Genomic DNA, 22,254 nt, shown 5'->3' with positions numbered 1-22,254 from the left:
AAAGGCCAGTTCTTCCGCACGAAAGATATAACCCCGACCAGCCATTAAACAAGAAGATCCATGATGAAGCATGAGAGGAGCTAGGGGAGGCTCCTCCAAGTGTCTCTCTATCTACTGTTTATTGGACTAAAATATTCTTATTTTTTTGTAACTCTTAACTCTTAATATTATTTTACATCTTTTTACAAGCCTACATTAACTCACTCTTCTAACCTCTCAATTAATACTCTCTTCCTCTCTCTCTTATATATATATATATATATAAGGGGTTGATAACCTACTCTCTGTTATGGTAGGTTATCAATCTACCCATTTTTCATTAGACAAAAAGTACCCATACTTTTTATAACTTTTAAGGGCACTTTATGTCTTTTTACAATCTTACATTTACTCACCCTCTTAACCCCTCCAATTAATGCTCTCTCCCTCTCTCTCTCTCTCTCATACATATACATATAAATATACATACATACATACACATACATACATACATACATGCACATACATACATACATACACATACATACGTACACACATACACATGCATGCGTACATACATACGTACATACACACATACATACATACATACACACATATACATACATACATACATATATAGACATACATACATACATATACATACATGCATACATATGTATGTACATACATAAATACACACACACACGCATATACACACACACCGGAGAGAGAGAGAGAGGGAGAGAGAATTAATTGGGGGTTGAGAGGGTGAGTTAAGGTGAGATTATAAAAAGACATAAAGCATCTTTAAGAGTTACAAAAAATAAGGGTATTTTTTGTCCAATGAAAAATGGGTAGATTGATAACCTACCATAACAGAGAGTATGTTATCAATCCCCATATATATATATATATATAATATTTTTAAAATATCTTTACATAAAAAGATATTTTTAAAAGTTATAAAAAATAAGAATATTTTTTGTGCAATAAAAAATGAATAAATTAATAACCTACCATAATAGAGAGCCAAAAAAAAAGCAAGCTGTAGCACCTAACTGCAGATAAATGGCACCCCATATTCTTAAGGTGAAAGAGCACTTGAGCATTATATAGTCGATTAATTCTGCCGGTCCTCCATAAAGACTATGCCCACCAATGTATGGACAAAGCTTCTTTTGAAGGTTATATCTGGTATGGGGCTTGTTCAGTAACGCAAGCCAAAGAAAGTATCTAAATTTGGTCAAAATTTTGAGCTTCCACGCACACCGTGCTAAGTTCTATTTGATTCATCTAGAACTTAGGAGTTGACACATAGAGGCAGTTGAGAAAGTCGTAATAGCTATTTTGTTTACGCAATACTAGATTGGTATGAGTCGTAGAAAGAAAAAAAATATGCTGTTCCTCATAAGAAAAAGTTATCCAAAATAAACTCGGAAAAGTGTCTCACTTCCTCCTTTATTCCTTTAAAATAAACCTAATAGGTCCTTCCACAATAAGATAATACAAGGTTATTTAGGCAATATAATAATCGGCAAATGTCGCCACCGTTAGCTTATCGCTTTCCTTCCAACGTACGCTACGTGGCACCGAGAAGCTTTTGAAGGAAGCAGAGCAGCGTACTCCAACCTATAAATACTACCGTTTCTTCGGCCCTCCTGTTTCTCCTTTCTCTCGCTGTTTTTTTCCGCGATATCTCGCCGCTTCGAATCCCTCTTTCCCCCCAATCTGGCCGAAAGAAGATGTTTTTCCCCCAAAAGAAGTAAAGCCCTAACGTTCGATCGGAGGTATATTTCAGAGATAGCTCTCTTTTGATCATGTGTTCTGTTTTTGGTTTTGATCTCGAACAGGGTAGTATAGATTCTCTTAAGTTAATTTTTTTCCCCCGAATTTCCTGTTTCTGTGGTAATCGGTATCTAGAACAGAAATGGTGGAAGAAGTGAAGACGGAACACGGGAAGGATGATAGGACTCAGGAAGTTTCTCTGCCGTCGTGTTCTCCAGATTCAGAGAGCAGCTGCGAGACGACACCTAAGGCTATTCCTGGGTAAAAGTACTTTCTCTCTCTCTCACTCACTTTCCTGACGAATTCTTTACTTGTTATCCGTTTAGGCTACACCAAGTAGAGAAATTTCGAGGTTTCTGCGTTGCAAGTTACTTCTTTTTAGAAAGATTGCATCTTTTTTATACTTTGTCTCGATTTGTGTGGAAAGGCTGCATCTTTTATCGTGAATAGTTGACGAGATATGAAGTTCATGTATACTTAATGCATAGTAATAGCTTGATGTTTTCTTTGCTCGTATTTTTTAGAGCACACGGAGTAGAGAAATTTTGGCATTTTTGTCCTTTCAAGTTATAGCTGTTTTTTGGAAGATTACATTGAGGACCCAGTTTGATTTGTGGGGCAAAGTTTGCATCTTTTTGATGAATAGTTGAGAGTTACGAAGTTCATTTATATTTAGTGCTATGTCAATGGTGACTGTGTTCATTTTTGAGTTCAAATAACCATACCTTGTTGAATTGGGAATGAGTAAACTTTATGGGTTCTTTTAAATTGTATACTTTTCAGTGGTTAACTTCTTGTGAACAAAAATGAATTAGGTGAGCTACTCTGTATTTTTTTGACAAGTTCTGCTGGTTCATTTTTAGTTTAATGTCTCCTTAGTTACAGTCTTTGTATATTAATGTTCTTTGTCTACTATACTTCATCTGTTTGTCGTGCATAAATTAGCTTGGGGTGTGCCATCTCATTGTTGTTCCATTCCATGCCACCTGTGTTTGTGAGGTTCATCGCATGATAGGCATTGTATTTATGTTTGCTTTCTTAATTTTCAGGAGAACAAATGGTCCTACTAGGAGATCAATGAAGGGAGGCTGGACAGACAAGGAGGTGAATACTTTCATGGGCCTGTGGGGCATAACAATCTTATTTGGCAGGCATACACATTTATTATCCCATATAGGGTATGCCGTACAGGCCCATACTGGCCGGTACGGGCTGGTACGAACTGGTCCGAGCAGGGACCGGTACTGAAGCAGCATGGGATCCGGTACCGGAAGCTTTTCATTGAAAAACCGGCCGCCGACTGCCGTACCGGTACGGACCAATACGGGACTGGTACATACCAGTCCAGGCCGCCACCGGTACGCCAACCAATACTGGTACGGCGGACCTTGATCCCATATAAATGTTATTGGTGCGATTTGAGATGAAAAAAATTTGAAGCATAATGCCATCAAATTAACCACTGCATGCAACTGGGATTATCAAAAGGGGCTATAGAATTAGCTACTCCTTATATTTTCAATTCCTGACACAAATGAGTTTCAGTGCATCTTATATCTTTGTTTGATTAAACAATGTTTTGTCTGATTTCCAAAAAAATAGAACTGCAATAAAGAACACTGCCATCGTGCATCTATCCGTTTACTAATCGAATTACCATAACTTGTACAGGATGATATTTTGGTTAAAGCTGTTAAACAATTGAACAGGAAAAATTGGAAGAGAATAGGTAAAAGCTTTTCAGACATTTTGCTTTTAACATATTTCTGCATGTTTGCAAGTGTGCTCAATATGCTCAACAAAATTATATGTGCAATCTTTTGTTTTTACTTTATATGTTTGTATTTGATACTATCATGCAACTACTTGCTAATACATGATGAGGTATAATGCAAAACGCACACATATAAGGATGTAATTTAACCTTACATTCAACTTTCCTCTGTTCTTAAATGCAGGAAAGATTGCATATTTAGAGTTAATTTATTAAGTGTAAAAATAGTGAGCCATTGGGTATTGTGAATTCTCAGATTCTAGCCTTCTGCTGGATGGCTGATGTACATGTATTGTTATTTCGAACTTCTGGTCTACTGTTTTTTTTTCTTGATTTTCTCCTTGATTCTCTGCATTCCTTTCATATGCAGCTGGTTCAGGTTTCCCTTGGTAGGCATTCTATATTATGGTGGGTTAGGAATCTCTATCACTTCCCCCTCCCTTCCACTCTTTGAGGGTTAATGCTTTTATGTCCCTGTCTCTGTAATGCTTCAGACTTCTTTAGGTAATCTGCTTAGTGGTACCACCTAACTTTCCTTGAAAGAGTGTTTTAGATAGTTATTCTGATTCTATCATTAGCCTAATTCCCATGCATCCTTTTCTTCCATTGAGCTAAACTAGCATGCTATTCCAGCTATTTGGGGTTTGCCTTCTGAGAATTGGTGCATATTGCAGTCACTTTTGCTTGCCTTTACTGACCTATTTAACTATGAACCTCCGTGGTGCATTTTTCCTACTCTTTTCTTCCATAGATTTGATTTAATTTTTAGAGTCACTTCTTTGATGTTCTTTGCTAATTATGTATCAGGTGGAAAAGACTATGATTTTTGTCCTCTAAATTATTACTCATTCTATATTAGAAGGTCAAAGTTCACTTGTTTGGTTTCAAGCTTTGATCTGATGAGTGTCCTTTCCATTTCAGCTGAACTTTTTCCTGGCAGGTCAGATGTTCAGTGCCTGCATCGTTGGCAGAAGGTTCTCAATCCCGAGCTAGTTAAAGGAGCTTGGACCAAAGAGGTGCATGTCAAAATCCTCTTAGCTACAAGAAAATAAAGAACTCCGCCATGATTATAGGTTGCATTAATGGGTCTCCTGCTGTGATATTTCAGGAAGATGACTGTATAGTTGAGCTAGTCGCAAAGCATGGTTCTAAGAAGTGGTCTGTCATTGCAAAGTCTTTGCCAGGCCGCATAGGCAAGCAATGTCGAGAGAGGTATATAATGTTCAGAACAATTGTAGAATCTCATATGTTCAAGTAAAGCTATATGTATCTCACTTCTTTTAATTCTTTCTGTCACCACCTATGCTGTACACTTAAATCTTGTATCCTCCTCTGAATGTGTACTTGTTTCTTCTTTTCCTCCTCCCTGTTTGCTGCCTAACCTCAAGGGAGTATCAGGTTAACTGTTTTCTTATCTCACTCCTTTTAATAAAAGTTGAGTGGTCTAATACCTCCCTTTACCTAAAAAATAATTCTTTCTGCTTTTGTGAACTATGTGTTAATATTTTTGTGATTAAGTTCTTCCTGGTTCCTCCTTAAATTTGCATTCATTGGATTTATAATTTAAATGCATCTTATTAAGTTTTGTTTCTTTGTAAAACCTGAATTTTTAACAAAAGCTAGTCCTTTACCTGACTTAGGAGTCATCTAGAACTTAAACAAGTCATAACGTGTGGGACTTCAACAATCATCTATGCTTTGCTGGTCTAGCTATCCACTCTTATAGTTTCTAAGATAATTCCAGTTAATATATTCAACTTTTTCTAGGTACCAATGGGAGGAGGGATTTTAATTCAGGTTACTCAAAATTGAGTAAATAAGGAACACTTGGCTGGAGGGGGCGGGTGATGATTAAAATACAATGCCCATAAGGAGTCTTTGCTCTGGGTAGGAACTAATAAAAGTTGGATTCATATAGTTGATTGTGGATTGATGGGATAAATTTGTTATGAATATTCATGTTTATAGGAAAAAAAAACATCTAACAACCATAAAGCGGATCCTGACTAGATGTCATTGGCCTGTTGGTCATGCATATTTATTTTTCAATTACTATAAAATTTCATCTTGTTCTTTTTTTTCTTTTTTTGGATTGTTGACTTTCAATATCTTTTTCTTAGGTGATAGGATACCTATTCTGGGAATATTCTTTTAAATATTCTAGTCTTTTCTCCTGTTTTATATGCAGCAATAAACACAGAATTTTTGTTGGTTTCAACTGTATGTACTTGCTGATTTCAGATTCTTTCTTCAAGTAATGCTTTCTAAGATTGATCTGCAACAGTATAATTTATAATATGAATGATGTGTATCACTATAACCATCACTTTGTCTCATATCTATATATCTAACACCTTTATCTCCATTGGTAGAATCAACACTTTACGTCCAACTATGTATGCAGTTTATAGAGTCTTATCCTTAAAGCAAGAGGGTTATATTTTTCTTCTTCATTCACAAGAGACAGGGAAAGTATTAACCTGGGCTAAGCACTTGCTTGGATTTTGACTTGGATTAGTTGAGGAAGTTTGATTCTTGATGTGGTTCAACAAAATGAAATGAAGTGAACTTAGTTAATCTTAGTCAATCGATAAGTTCATGGGTGATCTATGTTGAGGCAACAGGAGGCTCCAACATACACGCAACAAGTGGGCATTATGGAATATGTTCTTTATGAGTTAGTCATTCTCTGCTTGAGGAATTGCATGGCTGTGGAAGTTGCAATTGTGTTTTCCATGTAGTAGTCCTTCGAAAGTCATGGTTTACACTTTATAGCATATCATATTTTTTTGTAATTGCTCTTTACATTAGCAGATTCAATTTATCAGCATGACCAATAGCTTCATAGCATGATATCTTTTAGTGTAGCCTAATATATAAATTCTTTTCAATGGTAAATAACTTTTCTTTTATGCTACCATTTCTCTTTTGGCCTAATGTTAAGGTTGTTATTGGTGTTCTTACAGCTAAATCAACTTGACAGAGTTGAGAGTTCATCATTACTATTTCTGTTCCAAGACTTGCTTTTTGGATATTGCATTCACCCAGTTAGCAGGGCAATTCTTACTTGAACACATGATTTTGATGATTTCTGATTTTATTGAGAGTTAGCAGGACCTGAATAATTAATATGTGAGTAAAGTTGTTGAAAAATGACCTTAAGGGGATCAGAAATGAGTCGTGATATTCTGTAGACAGCTGGAAGATGATTCAAGAAAGTATCTATAGTGGGAAATGCATAGTTTGTGCTCAGATGTCATGTGAGAAAAAGGATGAGCAAGTTTAAAAAAAGGCTATACATACATCAAGATTTTACATATTCTGTAATAACTAAAATTTCTAGATTATCATCAGATTTTTATGTCATTACTTAATGTAATTTTTTGCGACATTCTTTTAGCCTGCACAATAGCGAAGTAAGCTTCCACAGGAACTTAAGCTTTATCACGAGAGACTTATTTGATAGTCAAGCTTGTGTTTCTCAAGTTAATTTAAAAAAAAAACATGTTTAGGTGTTCAAATATTCTTTTTGCCCCCTTTCCTTTAGTAATGGAAACTTACAATTGTCTTTTAGGTGGCACAACCACTTGAACCCTGCAATAAAAAAGGATGCATGGACACCAGAGGAAGAAGTGACTTTAATGCATTCCCACCAAATATATGGAAACAAATGGGCTGAAATAGCCAAGTTTTTACCTGGAAGGTACTGCTATGATTATTTTCCATGTGTAAACACCATTTTTCATGTTTTCTTCTGGACATTGATTATTTATGTTTGTTGTGATGCCCATGGTGCATTTCTTAAACAATCTACTGAATACTGGGTTTTCTTGTTGGTATCAGTTCACAAGGTGTTCTGCTGTCTTGACAAGTGGACATAGAGAGCCTAAGTAGAGATTGAATGTTTAAATTGCTTCTGAAATGGCATGTGGAAGCTACATTCTCCGTATATTGCCACTCACGATTCTGATATGGAAATGTATGGCATGCAAATGCTTCATACTCATTGCGTAGTATACCAATTTTTAAACATTGACTTCTTATTTTATATGATATCCACTTCCACAGATACTTTTCATTTTTGACCAAGGCCTTTTGGTTTTGGAGTGCATTTGCTGTGCTCCTGAGCCACAATGTTTCAGTATTTTCGACCTTTTGAACTCAAAAACATAGAGAAATGATAATATATTGTGTAAAAATGGAGAAACAAAAAAGGCAAACATGATAAGAACTGAAATGCTATCAAAGAAAGGAAATTTTTGTCATTTTAATAAATATTATATTAAATTGGATTAATTGATTATGCTATAGCTATGGTTTTGTTACTTGTAATTATTGATTAATGTTTTCATCGTGTTATAATTTTAATCATCTTGAAATGGCTATAGTGTTCTTCAAAAACAATATGAAGCCAAGCAGCTAATAATTTTAAGATATAAAATTATGGAAAATAACTAATAATGTTTATCAAATCATGATAGATACCGTCTACAACCTTATCATACATTTTAGGGTCACTTTAAATGATCCTGTCCAACACTGTATTCCAGAAAATAAAAATGAAATGTCTAAATTTGACATTATGAAATGTGTATATACCTGTTTCACATCTACTTTTTGGTTTGGTAGGCAGAAAAAGAACCAAAAAACTTGCTATTTTAGATATTTTTTAACCATGATTTGGTGAAGGTGTAGAAAATGAATCCTTCTTTTCAATTCTCAAAACTTTAATTATGTACATTTAATGAGAGCCAACGCTAAACAGATAGGACAGCACCTGTTTTTTCTGGTGTAATATGTTCATAAGTGGTATTATGATAAGGACTTCTAAATATTTTAATTTTTAAAGCATCATCTCATGAAATTAAGTAAAAAGAAAAATAGAAGATTGCTTGTATCAGCTAACTTTGTAGACGTATCTGATAAATCATCATGAATACATGTTTTTTTCTTCATCAACATTTGATAGGATAGTATTCTTATCTGGTTGTTTGATGGCATGTGTTGGTTCATATTTTAAGCTAGTTTGAGCATCCATAGAGGTTCTAGTTTACCTGATTGGACATTCAGCTGTAGCAGTGTTTGAGATGTCATGAGATATTGATTCATCGATTCAGTTGAACTTTTTTTCCTTTGTTATTTCATATCTCATTATGTGCACTCCCATGTATATTTATCAGTGTATATTTGATGATTTGTATTTAATAGGGCAGATAACTCAATAAAGAATCATTGGAACTGCTCCTTAAAGAAGAAGTTGGGCTCATATGTGGCATCAGGAATTCTTAGTCGGCCATTCGGAAATTCTGCTATTAAATTAAACAATCTCCAAGAACAAGTGGAAAAACTCAAACCGCATCCTGCAAAACTAGTTACACCTGATCAGAAACCAAGTGTAGATAATCATTTCGTGGCTTCCTCGGTGGGTTTGGATTTTCAAAATGCTAGTATAGGAAGGAATGATTTGAGTATGGACCGTTCTCTTATTGGAAATTCCAAATGTCTCAATGTGGACGATCAACTTACTTCAACAGATGATTCTGTATGCTTGAAGTTAGAGGAGAAACTGAGTCCGACAAGTGACCCTAAAAGCAGAAAATCGGAGACAATTTTTTGTGCAAATCCTTCTGATTGTCAGGAAGATACAAGTCCATGTTCAAGTGGCCAAACTAATTTGTCATGCAGCACTGAGCTCTCATGTCATTTGACCAATTTGTTGCATGGAGATGATTCCTGTCATGATTTGCGTGGTACTCCTACAATTCAATCCAAAGCACAGCCTTCTGTTTTTTATGAGCTTTGTTCCCATGTTTTACCTAAAGAGTCCTCAAATAAAAGAAGATCTAAAATCGCAGGGGAACATGCTTTTGACAAGAGTGACCTGACCATCAAAAATATGGATCTAAATTATGAGACTGATATTTTAAATATGCAAAATTTTCAGTTAAATAAAAATGACATGGTCAATGATCACAACCAGGTCACTAGCACACCTCTCAGTTGTAACAGTGGAAATTTTGGCTCATTACCATATCCAGCTTTGCAGTTTACACATGAAGGAAGCTCTCTTTCAGGTGAAAGAAAATCTAAATTGGAGAATTACATCCGACAGACTCAAAACCTAGCTCAGTATTGTCCACTTCCAAACATGTCGTTAAATCATACTTATAGTCCAAGGGATCTGATATCTTATCTAAGGGCTGAAGCAAAGAGCTTCAAAAATACACCATCAATTTTTAGAAGGCGCAGGCATGTTAATCCCAGCAGAACTGATATTGTGCATGTTGTACAGTTTTCTCAGTCCTCTCATGACTGTCAGAAACCAGATATCTCTGATGCTACCAAATCTGTAGAGAGAAAGCTAGAGGAGTTTGATATGGAGTTCAAGTCTTGATTTCTAGGTTGGTTGCCCCTGCTATTAGAATCAATTATTGAGTGCTTTCTTAGGTTTTTTAGTTTCATACCTTGATTCAATCTTAATCATTCTCTCAATACTTGCTAGCATATGTTTGTTTTCTGTTCTGTATTTACATTTCATTATCTGACTGATCATCAATTATATGTTTCTCTGTTTAAATATGCTTTACTGTTCCTTATGTTGTAAAAGAACAATATAAGATATCGAGTTGCTGATTCCATCACTTGTTTAGTTTTCTACAGTGCCTTAGGTTATCATATACTTCACCATTTTGTGATGCTAGTTTGTTATTACTAGTTTTACCATGCTATAACATGTAGATTAGGTAGTTCAATCCCCTATCTTATAGTGAAAAACATGTAAGATGATGGGGTGAAAACATAATATTGATGAGCATCTGCTTTGCCAGCCCCATATCCCAAGGCTGAAAGCCTTTTGAAGTTTTTTTTTTAAAATGTGTTTGTTTTGCTATACATGTCATGACATGAAAGTAAACATGAGCTAGTGAGTACCTGATAACAAACATGTCATGTTATACTAGTTTTAATATATGCGAACATTTCATGATTGTTTTGCTGTACATGTCATAAGTATTGCTGCCTCTGTGTGCCATTTTATTCTTCATTAGCCTTTTGAAGAAGTAAACAAGTTCGTTTTAGGACCGAGAAGAAGATTAGCAAGGAATAAAATAATTACCCTTTTCAGCGTTCTGTACAAGGAGTTAGGTAACTGGAGGTCCCCACTTAACAGAACATTCTTCAAATGAGTTTATATATTGCTTATGGATCTTCAAATGAGTTAGGTAACTTGTTGCATGAGTCCATCTGTGTAGCTTTTTGTCTTGATGAACATTATGGCCACCTGAACACTTGCTTTGTAGGTTTCGTGGTATCATAGGCTGGCATTTTTGTCTTTGGACCTTTGCAAGATTATTTTCAGAAATGCTTGTGAGACTATCCACCAATCACAATTATGATCACTAGATTCAATTGTCACAACCTGCCGAATTAAAGAAATGAGGCTGTGACCTAATCTCCTGTCTCTCTATATGTTGAGGCCTTTGTTGACATATCATTTCTATCTTTCCACATGCGCCCCCTCCCGTTTTTCTTTGACCTGTCATGACCATTTTGGAAATTCTAATTATCCTGTTGTGCTTATATGTCCATTCGTAAGCTTTTGGGTTTTATTTCTTTGCTTCCTTTTCATTTGATACGTATTATGTTTCTGCAACCCCCTTGTATCTTAAGATTCTGTCCAGCATGTTCAAGTACATTCAACTCTGGCTGAATAAAACAAAGAAGAGAACTGAAGATATATATTTTTACTAGTCCTATATATTAGAAGAACAAGTTAAAGAACGAACAACAAATTATCTGGTGTGATTTCAGCTTTTGCAATACAAAAACTTAGTTTTTCAATTAACCTCATTATTTCAGTTTCAAGTTTCAACGCTAGCATATATTTAAGATAATTCATTATATGGTGCCAATGTATAGATCTTGAGAAGAAAGATGGTTACTGTAGATACGACAAAATCTAAAGTTCAAACTTCATTTGGCCTTTTGCAGAATTTCATATTCTGTCCTTAACCATCATGTTGATATCTTTGAGTTGCATCCAGGTTGGTTTATTGCAGATGGTTACTTCCTCTCCCTCGACTGAGTAGAACTGATTTCACTCAGAAGAAAGCCATGAGTTTTATTAGGCCCCATAACCAGTTTCAAGCAGTCTTGTGCTATGTTATTGATGCTAAGCTGCAATCTCCACTATGCTCTCCTGTAAATTCTGGGAATATGAAGTTATGGCAATATTTGATGCACATTTGGTCTTTCCTGTACATAGGTGATTAAGAAGTTCATTGAACGTGCAAGTAGGGAGCACTAGATTTTCTAATCTTATGTTCTTTCTTTCTGTAGCTAAAATTTTCACATATTTAATTTATCTTTCTTCTATGGAGGTTTTTGTCTTGAACCCTTCTATACATTCTTCTCATTTTTCTCCCACACTTTTTTTATCTATTGCAATGTCAGAGGCATGCTAGCAAACAAATTCGATTCCAGAAAGATATGAGGAATGGTAGCGAGCATTTTGATTCCAGAAAGATTTGCATATCCAAGAAAATGGGACTGGATACCAACTGAACTGTTCGATTCTGTTTCGACTTTGCCCTTGTCCCGGGGCTTCAATTCCATGCACTGCATTTATTACAAAACTAATTTGAGACAAAACTATGAAATTAAGCCTTAAGGTGTCTGAACTCACATTGATCACGAGAAACTAATGTTGAAGGTTCGACAGAGATCTGTGTGGGTTCGTAGATTGTGAGTGCCTCTGCATGTATTATGTAAATCCGTACTTGTAAATGATGTCAGGGGGTTGAGGCTGAACCTTTTGTACCAAAAGTTCAAGAGCCCAAGTACATACACATCCAGCAAGCATACTTATAGCTCTCCTACAATCATCCATCATTAGAATGATAATATTCGGATTTCCTGAAGGAAATTAATGCAGAATCTCTCCCAATCAAGTCCAACTATTAATCAGACAAACATGGTGCCATTTAGATGCCATTTAGATCTATAAGTACAGCATGGTGCTGAAATAGTTGCATTGGTTTTTCTTTTCTGATAACTAGATAGTCACCTTATTGATAGTTACTACACTCAAGGAGCCTTGTTCTGATGAACTGAACTCTGATTGGCATAGACACATCATACTCTGCACAAACATGTAGCATATGGCTCAGCATCTGCATCCTTGTCACATGCTTGGTTTGACATTGAGGCGATTCGCAACCTTCTGACCCAGTGATACATCACACTGCAGCCATAAAGTAGCAACGAGGAATGAATGCAGAGAAAAACCAGTGCACTAGTTTTGACAGTTAATGGCAATGGGAATTCAAACAACAGGGAGAAAGAGTAGCCTCACCTGTGTCAGGTATGTGATCCAGATGCTACGGAGTTCATGGCTGACCTTAGGGTGCCCCAATGCCTCGGCCCATCGACGGACAAATCGCTCTTGCCTGAGAAGAATATTATGCAGTTTGCATGTTAAAGAAACTAGAACATATCATTAGTTTGTTATGCATGTATGATAAATGGATGGAGTATAGCAGTCACAATACCTATCGGGCGCCCAGGAGCGGTATCTCTCCCCTGGTTGCTTGAAATCATTTTGCTTGGGAATTACTGTCTGCATTGATCCAACAAAAATGGATTGTGAAATCAGATAGTGGAGGAAATCCACACTGCAATGGTAAATTAACAGTAACTACCAGCAGAAAGCCATAGGAAGAATTTAATTATTTCATTAGGCTTCTCACCCTAAAATATATATAGTACTACTACTTGGTTGATCCACAGGTTACACATTATTGTTAGAAACTCTCTGCAAGTCATTTCTATGCATCCTAATCATTTCTATAGGGGCAGTTGGAAAGTCAACCTTTTTGATCACCAGCAGGCATTCCATGAGAGAAATTGATATAGAACCATCTTGCTCTGCTTATTTATGGGCACAACAGATAACTGATCTTCTGAAGAACTAGCCAAACATGTTCTAGATGAGGATTTTCTGTTGTTTTAGATTCTAAATCCAGTTGTCCTTTTCCAAAAAATAAAAAAATAAAAAACAGAACAACACCCGGAATCCAGAAACAATATAAAGTCATACTATAACAGAGAAGATCTGCAATTAATGCGACGGTTTAGATAATTTCCGTAAGGATCTCACCTTCTCTCGCTTGCCGGTGACCACACGGGAAGGAATGGGAAACCTCTCTGCATGTCGAAGGGGATGGTGCCTTGAAGGGAAGTAATCCACCTTCAAATCAAAGTAAAACCAGTCACCTCTTCATTCCAAGAAGAAACAAGGGAGGAATCATTAAATGAAGACTAGAGTTTATGAAAGAAGAACACCTCCTCGTTCCTCTGCATGAAATTCATCAGTCCATCAAAGTGATTGTTGTGGAAAGCACATTTTGGCGCATTCACTGGAAGCATCAAGTAGTTCGGCCCGAGCCTGTACCTCTGGGTGTCAGCGTAGGCAAAAACCCTGCACTGAAGCATCTTATCGTCAGAGTAATAGATCCCAGGCACAACAAGCCCCGGGCCGAAGGCGAGCTGCTCATTCTCCGCAAAGAAATTGTCGATGTTTCGGTTCAAGACCAGCCTGCCGACCGGCTGGAGGGGCAGAATATCCTCAGGCCAGGTCTTGGTATCGTCGAGCGGATCGAAGTCGTAGCGGTCCTCATGGTCAGGATCCATGACCTGAACGTAGAGCTTCCATTCGGGATAGTTCCCTGCAGCAATGGACTCACAGAGATCCTGAGTAGCATGGCTGTGGTTCTTGCCACCGACGACTATTGCCTCTTCCTCTGACAAACACCTCACCCCACAGGTCGGCTTCCAGTGGAACTTCACGTAATGAACCTTCCCCTCCTTGTTGATGAAAGTGTAAGTGTTGACACCGAAGCCTTCCATGTGCCGGTAGTCGGATGGAACGCCGACATCATCGAAGAGGAAGAAGAATGTGTGCAAGCTCTCCGGGTGGTGCGACAGGAAGTCGAAGACCCTCCAGTACTCCTGGATGTGGGACTTGGGGTTGGGTTTGAAGGCATGGATCACGTCGGGGAACTTAATACCGTCGCGAATGAAGAACACTGGGAAATTGTTTCCCAGGAGATCCCAATTGCCCTGAAGTCAAAACAAAACTCGAGTTACGTTAGAGGCTTAACCAAAGCATGCATGAACATGCTTGCTTCATGGTATTTGATAGAATATGGAGAAGAAGTGCGTTACCTCCCTAGTGTAGAACTTGACGGCGAAACCGCGAGGGTCTCGAATGGTTTCGGGGCTTCCACGTTCATGAATGACGGTAGAGAAACGAACGATGACCGGAGTTTGGACGCCGGGTGCACGGAGGAAGTCGGCACAGGTGAGGTGAGTGACATCATGAGTGCATTCAAAGAAGCCCTTGGCGCTGGCGCCCCTGGCATGAACAACGCGCTCTGGAATGCGCTCCCGGGCAAAATGGGCAATCTTTTCGATCAAATGGTAGTCCTCCAGGAGAATGGGTCCTGTCCATTAATGGAATTGAATCGATCAAACGGACGCCGGAACCAAAGCTTGGTATAGCTTAGTATGTGTATACTGGCCAACAAACTGCCGCCGGAGTTTGACAAGCCCAAGACCACCTTCTTCCCGAGATGTGCGAAGGAAATATTAGGCCTTGTAGCCACTGTTGCTTTAGGTTGGATCGATCCGTTTATATATCCAAAATATGTGCTTCCAACTAGAGATAAGGAAGTGGCACAAGCTCATCTTCTCCATAAAACAAATCATTAGATTTGATCCAGTTGGTGCTTGTTCAGCATCCTTTGTTAGCTATTGAGTCAAACTGGCTCAATATGGGACTCCTGCGTCCTCCCTATTTTTTTGGGAGAATTACTTTGTGAATGGCCTTAGCTAAGTTTTTGTGAGAGCTAGATAGATCTCTACAAGCATTCTGTATAGATCTTTAGACAAATTCTTACGAGCCCGTTTGCTACCTTTTTGTGGTAGTTAGCTTTTGATAGCTTTTGTTCCATATCCAAAATTAGTCTGATTAGGACCGAGATATCTCAAGTGCATATCTGAGACTTAGATCTCTCCACTGATGTGTCCAAGATTATGCTGATCACTTACCAGCACGCACAACTGTGTTCTTTTGTGCATCAGCTAAAAGGAAAGTCCACGGTGCATGGATAGCAGATGGATTGTGATGCATAGTTTTTCATAGAATCAACTAAGATAAAAAAAATCATATATATTGTTTTTGGAGCTAAGATCCTATATAAATACCCACGATCTATCCAGTAAATAACCGATGTAGGATTAAACACACGTCCGCACGGATCCTCACATACTTTCTCCGTTTAAGTTCTAACGTCCTCGTTAGGGTTCAAATCCATTCAAAATCTAATCACAAACATCACGATCAGCTTGTGGTCAGTCTCAATGGATTTGTGATGTAATGTTCCTTAGTCTACATAAGTTATGAGCTGGGTCTGCTCTGATACTATTTGTAACAACCCAAGATCTCACCCAAAATGGCTAGCTGGATGATATTATTTGAATTTTTTGATCTTGTATAAGTACCCAAGATTTATCCAGCAAACAACCGATGTGGGATTAAACATACGCCCGCACGGTCCTCACAGCTTTTGTTCCATATTCAAAATTAGCCTGATTAGGGTCGAGATATCTCAAGTGCATATCTGAGACTTAATTAGATCTCTCCAATGATATGTCCAAGATTATGCTTATCACTTATCAGCACGCACAACTGTGTTCTTTTGTGCATCAGCTAAAAAGGAAAGACCACGGTGCATGGATAGCAGATGGGTTGTGATGCATAGTTTTTTATAAAATCAACTAAGATAAAAAAAAATCATATATATTGTTTTTCGAACATGAGTCCATGCATTTGTGACAGACACACATCTAAATTTTACATGTTCCTCTCCTTTCTTTTTCTTTTTTTTTTTCTTGTGGAGTTGGGGGGTGGGTAGTTTAAGGGATGAGATGTTTTTAGATTTTAGAGGCAACGTACACATATTTGCTTTAAGAAAAAAGAAAAAAAAAGGAAATCACCTCTTGGTCCCACGGTTAGTGCCTGGTCATCGTTCCAAACGGGCGCACCAGCATTGGTGGTCGTGTAAGTGGTGTCGAAAGCACTTGACGGACGAAACTGAAAATAAAAGAAAATTATATCAACACCAACATAAAATTAAAGGCCATTAAACCAAGCTAAAGTTCGGTGGAAAGTAATCTAAAATCCATCTCCCAACGACAGATGAACTCTACGGGCTAAAAATATTACCGCAGCAGCAGAGCCCAAGGATCGATGTCCTTGAAGAGGAGGAAAAGAATAGGCTAAAACAAAGAAATTTAGAATTTTTAAATTACTAGTTTTACTTGATGCATGGAAGGAAAGAAAAATTCCCAGCTGCCAGTTCACTTAAAGATTTATCGATGGAATTATGTTAGTATTGCCGGTGGTGAGATGCCATCGTCAAGTGAAAGAGAAAAAACAAAAATACAAAACTATTTTACCATGTTACTCGTATCAAAGGATGAATCTACTAGCCAAGGTGGTGCCTGGCTTGTTGATCACTTACAGAGGTTTATTCTATAACTGGCCTTCCTATTGTGCATGCGACTACGAGATCACATCATTCCTACGAGCTTGGAGTTATGATCCAAATATGGACAGATGGCATGGGAGTTGGTGATGTATGCTGCACTTCTTCAACTCGTCACCTTCCGCAAATTAGAATCCAAGCTAAAGTGATCAGAGACTAGCAGAAGAAGGTGCAGAGCTATATATTACCTTGTAGGGATCCATGGCCTCTTGGGACTGAAAGTGGTGAGCCTCCTTGCGCTCCTTTCCCATCTTCTCTGACTCTGGGTGTTAAATAATGGAAGAGTTCGTCTCCCAGCTTTGCATCTCACCCACCCAAGGGCCAGACTGGAGACACCTTTGATTCTGGCAGGTAGCCTGATATGGCGATCCAATCTGTGGAATGATGGCAAATTATAAACGGACAGGCGCTCGATCTTATCTCACACCGTACGTAATAATGGAGAAAAGAAGGAGAGAACACAACAACTCGCGGCCCAGGGTGTCCCCTTGAATTAAAAGCTGAATGAAACGGGGGACCAAACTGTAAACAGCTCTTCGGCTGGAGGATGTAAAACGCAGGATTTTCGAAAGCATCGATTCATATCCAATTGTGTCTAATTTTGTCACATTAACTGAAAATATCATCATTAGATTTTTTTTTTTTCCCATACAAGTATCTAAAATCTACCTAATATATAACTGATATGGTACTAAACGCATGCTCATATGGATCCTCACATACTTTCTATTTAAGTTTTGGCATTATAGCTAAGATAAAGGTCTGAATCTATTTAAATTTAATCACATATGCTATGATCGGCCTGTGACTTTAGCCTACAAATTGTAGTACTGATTCTGTATCTCCTAACCATTTTAAATAATCTGCTGCGGCAGAATAATATCAATCAGAACCTGCCATTTTTTTGTTTGGCCAGAATTTTCAGCCGTAGGTATAAAAGGGAAACAAAAGTGTTTGGCCAAAATTTTCAGCCGTAGATATAAAAAGGAAACAATAGTGTCCATGTATTCGCGGACGCGCACGGCTAGCTATTTGTTCCCGGGGATCAATCAGCTTGACTATGTAAATAACAAGAATATTGTTGTATATTGCACTAGATGGATGTACCTGTATGGGAATACTTTTGTCATTTGGTACGTAGATACAATAAATATATTTTTCCTGTGTAGATTGTTCGTTTTTTATTATATTTTTCTGTGTAGAAAAATATATTTTTATAATGGCATCCCTCAAGGTTTGAATAAAGGGCTCATACTCAAAAGGAAAATGGATGCAACCACTTGGAAATACACCAAAATCACAACCGCAGGTGAGAGTTGCGTGGATAGAGATTGGGGACCAGACCTTCCTTTAGATGCAGTGCCGAATAGATCTTATCTTCGCACTGTCCCCACCGCCTTTTATTAGATTGCATCATATTCAACAAAAAATATCCGACACCTTTCGTCTAGGTTACTGCATGTGACACCCCAGCTCAAACTTGATGACATTTCTAATTGTCAGAATGTGCAGCACATTGCGTCCAGCCCCATGGGACCATATGTAAGGCTGTACATGAATTAGGTTTACTAATGACTTGACCTGCTTAGATACGATTCGACCTATTTTGGAGGATCCATGGGATTGGATTAGATCCTAATTGAATTCGTTTTATTTTTCGGATCAGGTTTGAGTTTATTGAATTCAGATTCGACTCGACCTATTTGAAATTTAGGTTATTTTGAATTTTCAATCTTACAATTCGATCCGATCTGATCCGAATCTATAAATTTTTTGGACTCATGGACTGCAGCCCGTAGAGGTGCAAACACAAATTTTGAAGCCATGGAGGGGTTGACCCGATCCGGTCCTAAATTTTTTGGGTTGGGTCCGGATTATACATGGATTCGACCAAACTCAAATGACCCATTAGGTCAAAAATTATAACGATGGACCCGACCTGAGCCGACCTGATTTTCTATTGGATCGAGTTTGGATCCAAAATTAGAATCTGAACAAAAAATTAGGTTGGGTCGGAGTTACTCATGACCCGACCTGATCCGACCTATTTGCACCCCTATTCATATGATTAATAAAATAAAATAAAATAGAAAAGAAGAGGAGAGGAGGAAGCCCTTAGAAAGGAAGCCACATGAAGGGGTTGTTTTGTTCTTTTGCGATTCTAATTGTTTTTGGAGTCATATTTTACAGGATGATTCTTCTCCTTTTGTCTTTTTATAATTCTAGGTTTGTCTTATAATTTAAGAACATAGTTTTGTCCGAATTTTTTTAGGTCACTTTTGTGTTCTTAGCGATCACACCAGTCGCAGATCATTGTTTGATTTCACTGTTGCTGATTACCATGAGGAGCGCACCAATGATTTTGAGAGACATCGGGTGAAGCGACCTTTGTATTTGTATGCCTCAAGTTTTTGGCATAATACATGAGAGAATCTTATTGTCATTACTATATTATTTATAATAAATTATATTTAGAGTTGCTCTATAGTTTTTTTCCTCTACTCCACTGGAAGGTTTTCCAATAAAATTTTGTTTATATTTGTGAATTTAAGCCCTCCAAGCAAGAATTCATTCCTCCCTTCGTATAAAAAAAAATCATTAATTCCCACAACAAAGTAGGATAGGTTGGATCTAGGTGTGGACCATGATAATTTAACTTGTCGTAAACTTTGAAGCTAATTATGAATCCATACATTAGGGAGTAGCTCAGCTGTTTCTCTTTAGATATAGAGAAAACCGTCACTGCTGATGCGGGATAGGTTGGTCCAGATGGTGGAATAAGTACGATCCACATCGGATCATCATCAAAAAAACCTCGAATTATAGGGAACTTGCTCGTATGATCTACACGTTGCAAGATATAGGCATGGCACGTGGCCTCAAAATTATTTTGTAGTTGAGTGGACACAGTTGAGCTACTTTTTTTTTTTTTTTTTTTGCTTGACTGTAGATGGGATTGGATTTCGATTTCAAATCATATTCAAGCACATACATACATACATAAATACATATATTCATTAATTTCAAGGTGATTCTCTTGCAACACTTGTTCTTCTTTCTTTCTCTTTTTTTTCTTCCCTGTGTAAGTCTAATGATGTGAGACCAAACCTTCCCTTGGTCATATTTATTGAAAATACATGCGGCCTCCAGAATCACAAAATCATGGTGCAACATTTTTCTTTTATTTTTTCAGAAAAATAGAGCGAGAGACCCACCCACATTATAATTGATTATTTAGTATCCATGTCCAAATTTTTAGAATGCATAAATATCTGTGGTCCTTGTGGGGGGATTATAACGCAAGCATGCGTCCAACTCTCACTTCATTTTTTTTTTTTTTGCTAAAACGGTGGTATCATACAACCCTCACCTATTTGGCAAGCAAAATGAAAGACGAGACAATATATTGATGAAACGGGAGGCTATACATACAACCCTTCTCTTGCTTATATGAGAGAAGGAAATGTAGATTTGGCCAGATGTTGAGAGCCAACGTCTAGCCGATAGGGATTTTTTTACATTCGTCTGAGCTTGAAGGAGTAGTAATTAAACTAAGGATGAAGCTATATTTAAGAAGAACCAGTTTGAAGGTACTCCGAATGAAGGCATCGATCATTTTATTTGCTTGAAATGGTGGTGGGTTATGTCATCACTTCTTGAAAAACTAAGATATTGTTTCCTAAAAGCCTTGGCGGGAAAAGTTTTGATCAAAGCCAAAAGCAATGCTGATAACTTAATGCCTCCCTGACAAATTTAAGGTGGTAACCTTTTCTATTAATAAATAATAATAAAAATCACCTGTTATTATACCATGGTGGGAAACAGATGCAGCAACGACGGGAAAGAATTACAAGTAGTAAGTTAGAAATCGTGGAACAAGTTTAAGAAATTTCTCCAAAGGGGAGAAGCAAGACTAGCAACTAAATCCAGCTCATAATAAGTTGGTGTAACGATGGCAGGCCATGACCTGATTTTGGCCGTGGGCTGGGCTAATCAGTCGGCTAGTATTATTTTTTTGGTCTTTTAGTTCGGGTCAAGCTAGAAGCCAATCAGAGGTAGCCTCGCAAGAGCTTGTTTACCCATCTCGATGGTTGGAAATAAACAAGCTTAGATCTAAATACTGGATCAAGTAATTACACAAAGTGATTACGTGCTTAAGAAAGAATTCTTATTGGTCAATATGCACCTCTATATTTGCATGCGTTGTCCATTTCAATTCATTGCTACAATCTTTTTTTTTTTTTTTTTGCTAAGGTTACAATCATCAATTGGATATACACAAAAGCCATCAAATTATGCACAGTAGATATATGTTTATGAAAAATTCATTTATGCCAATACATACACTCTATTTTTGCTACATTCTAAGTAACGCTATTAGCTGTGGAACAAATGATTGATCGATTCATGTACAGGACGTGCTTGGATGAGATGGCGGCTTGGATCTAAGAGTCATAGGATAGCATTGCATTAAACAACCAATGTGTTGTCATCTATGGGCTTTTGAAATTCGAGTGTTAAAATAGATTAAAATAGAAAAAAATAAAATTAAAATTTTCTTACATGTAAATTCTCCTAATTATTTGAAATTGTATAAATACTCTTGCAAAATATTATTTACATATATATCTTTATAAATATTTTTTTTGCTTATGTATCCATTAAAAATATTTTAGTCATTTTTAATTTTAAACCGTTAATTTTTGACGACGTTAGATGGCGTGGGTACATATGCAAGAAAAGAGAAAAATATAAGATATACACGTTAAACAAATATTTTATAAAGCTATACATGCATATACCAATTTTAAAAGAATATTCATATAAATTTTAATATTTAGAGAATATGTTCGAAAAAAATCTCAATAATTATTAACCGCAAAAAAATAATAATTTTAAAGGTCAAAACTTTTTCTTCCCTCCTTCGTTTCACGTGCGCTGCACGTGCAGATTATTAACCGAACGGAACCTTCCTCCCTTTAAAACCCTCCTCCCCGCGCTTTGTCTCCAAAAGCTTCTCTTTCCGTCTCCCAGCCCGCATTCTGTCCTCTCTCTCTCTCTCTCTCTCTCTCTCTCTCGGAGCAGAAACTCTCGCCGTCTGCCGTCCCC

At 37.3% G+C, this 22,254-nt stretch overlaps 2 protein-coding genes across 8 annotated transcripts; one reads left to right on the top strand and one right to left on the bottom strand.

Moving 5' to 3' along the window:
- The first annotated feature begins 1,596 nt into the window (after positions 1-1,596).
- On the top strand, positions 1,597-11,938 carry LOC103698332 (transcription factor MYB3R-5-like). 7 transcript variants are annotated; one of them, XR_005506820.1, is made up of 9 exons: positions 1,597-1,766; positions 1,905-2,025; positions 2,814-2,868; positions 3,436-3,493; positions 4,460-4,554; positions 4,647-4,750; positions 7,113-7,241; positions 7,382-7,517; positions 8,747-8,860. XR_005506820.1 is itself a non-coding variant. In XM_039115452.1 (9 exons), the coding sequence occupies exons 2-8, from the start codon at positions 1,907-1,909 to the stop codon at positions 9,930-9,932; spliced, it is 1,746 nt and encodes a 581-aa protein (XP_038971380.1). In that variant the 5' UTR covers positions 1,602-1,766; positions 1,905-1,906; the 3' UTR covers positions 9,933-9,939; positions 11,596-11,682. The 7 variants fall into 7 exon arrangements, 6 of the variants coding, with proteins under 6 accessions (XP_038971384.1, XP_038971380.1, XP_038971383.1 ...); XM_039115452.1 differs by lacking the exon at positions 7,382-7,517 and adding an exon at positions 11,596-11,682 and having other exon boundaries at positions 1,602-1,766; positions 8,747-9,939; XM_039115453.1 differs by lacking the exon at positions 7,382-7,517 and adding an exon at positions 11,581-11,938 and having other exon boundaries at positions 1,604-1,766; positions 4,484-4,554; positions 8,747-9,939.
- A 489-nt stretch (positions 11,939-12,427) lies between these two features.
- LOC103698339 (catalase isozyme 2-like) lies at positions 12,428-17,496 on the bottom strand. Its single transcript, XM_039115457.1, has 8 exons — positions 17,334-17,496; positions 16,595-16,691; positions 14,762-15,039; positions 13,880-14,656; positions 13,695-13,784; positions 13,087-13,154; positions 12,891-12,984; positions 12,428-12,779 (listed from the first exon to the last, which is right to left on the bottom strand). Exons 1-8 carry the CDS (start codon positions 17,394-17,396, stop codon positions 12,720-12,722), a joined length of 1,527 nt encoding a protein of 508 aa, XP_038971385.1. The 5' UTR covers positions 17,397-17,496; the 3' UTR covers positions 12,428-12,719.
- Between the last annotated feature and the right edge of the window lie 4,758 nt (positions 17,497-22,254).

The sequence above is a fragment of the Phoenix dactylifera genome, chromosome 18, assembly GCF_009389715.1.
Source record: "Phoenix dactylifera cultivar Barhee BC4 chromosome 18, palm_55x_up_171113_PBpolish2nd_filt_p, whole genome shotgun sequence".
In the NCBI taxonomy this organism is placed as follows: Eukaryota; Viridiplantae; Streptophyta; class Magnoliopsida; order Arecales; family Arecaceae; genus Phoenix; species Phoenix dactylifera.
This window is presented reverse-complemented; position numbering and strand designations above follow the sequence as displayed.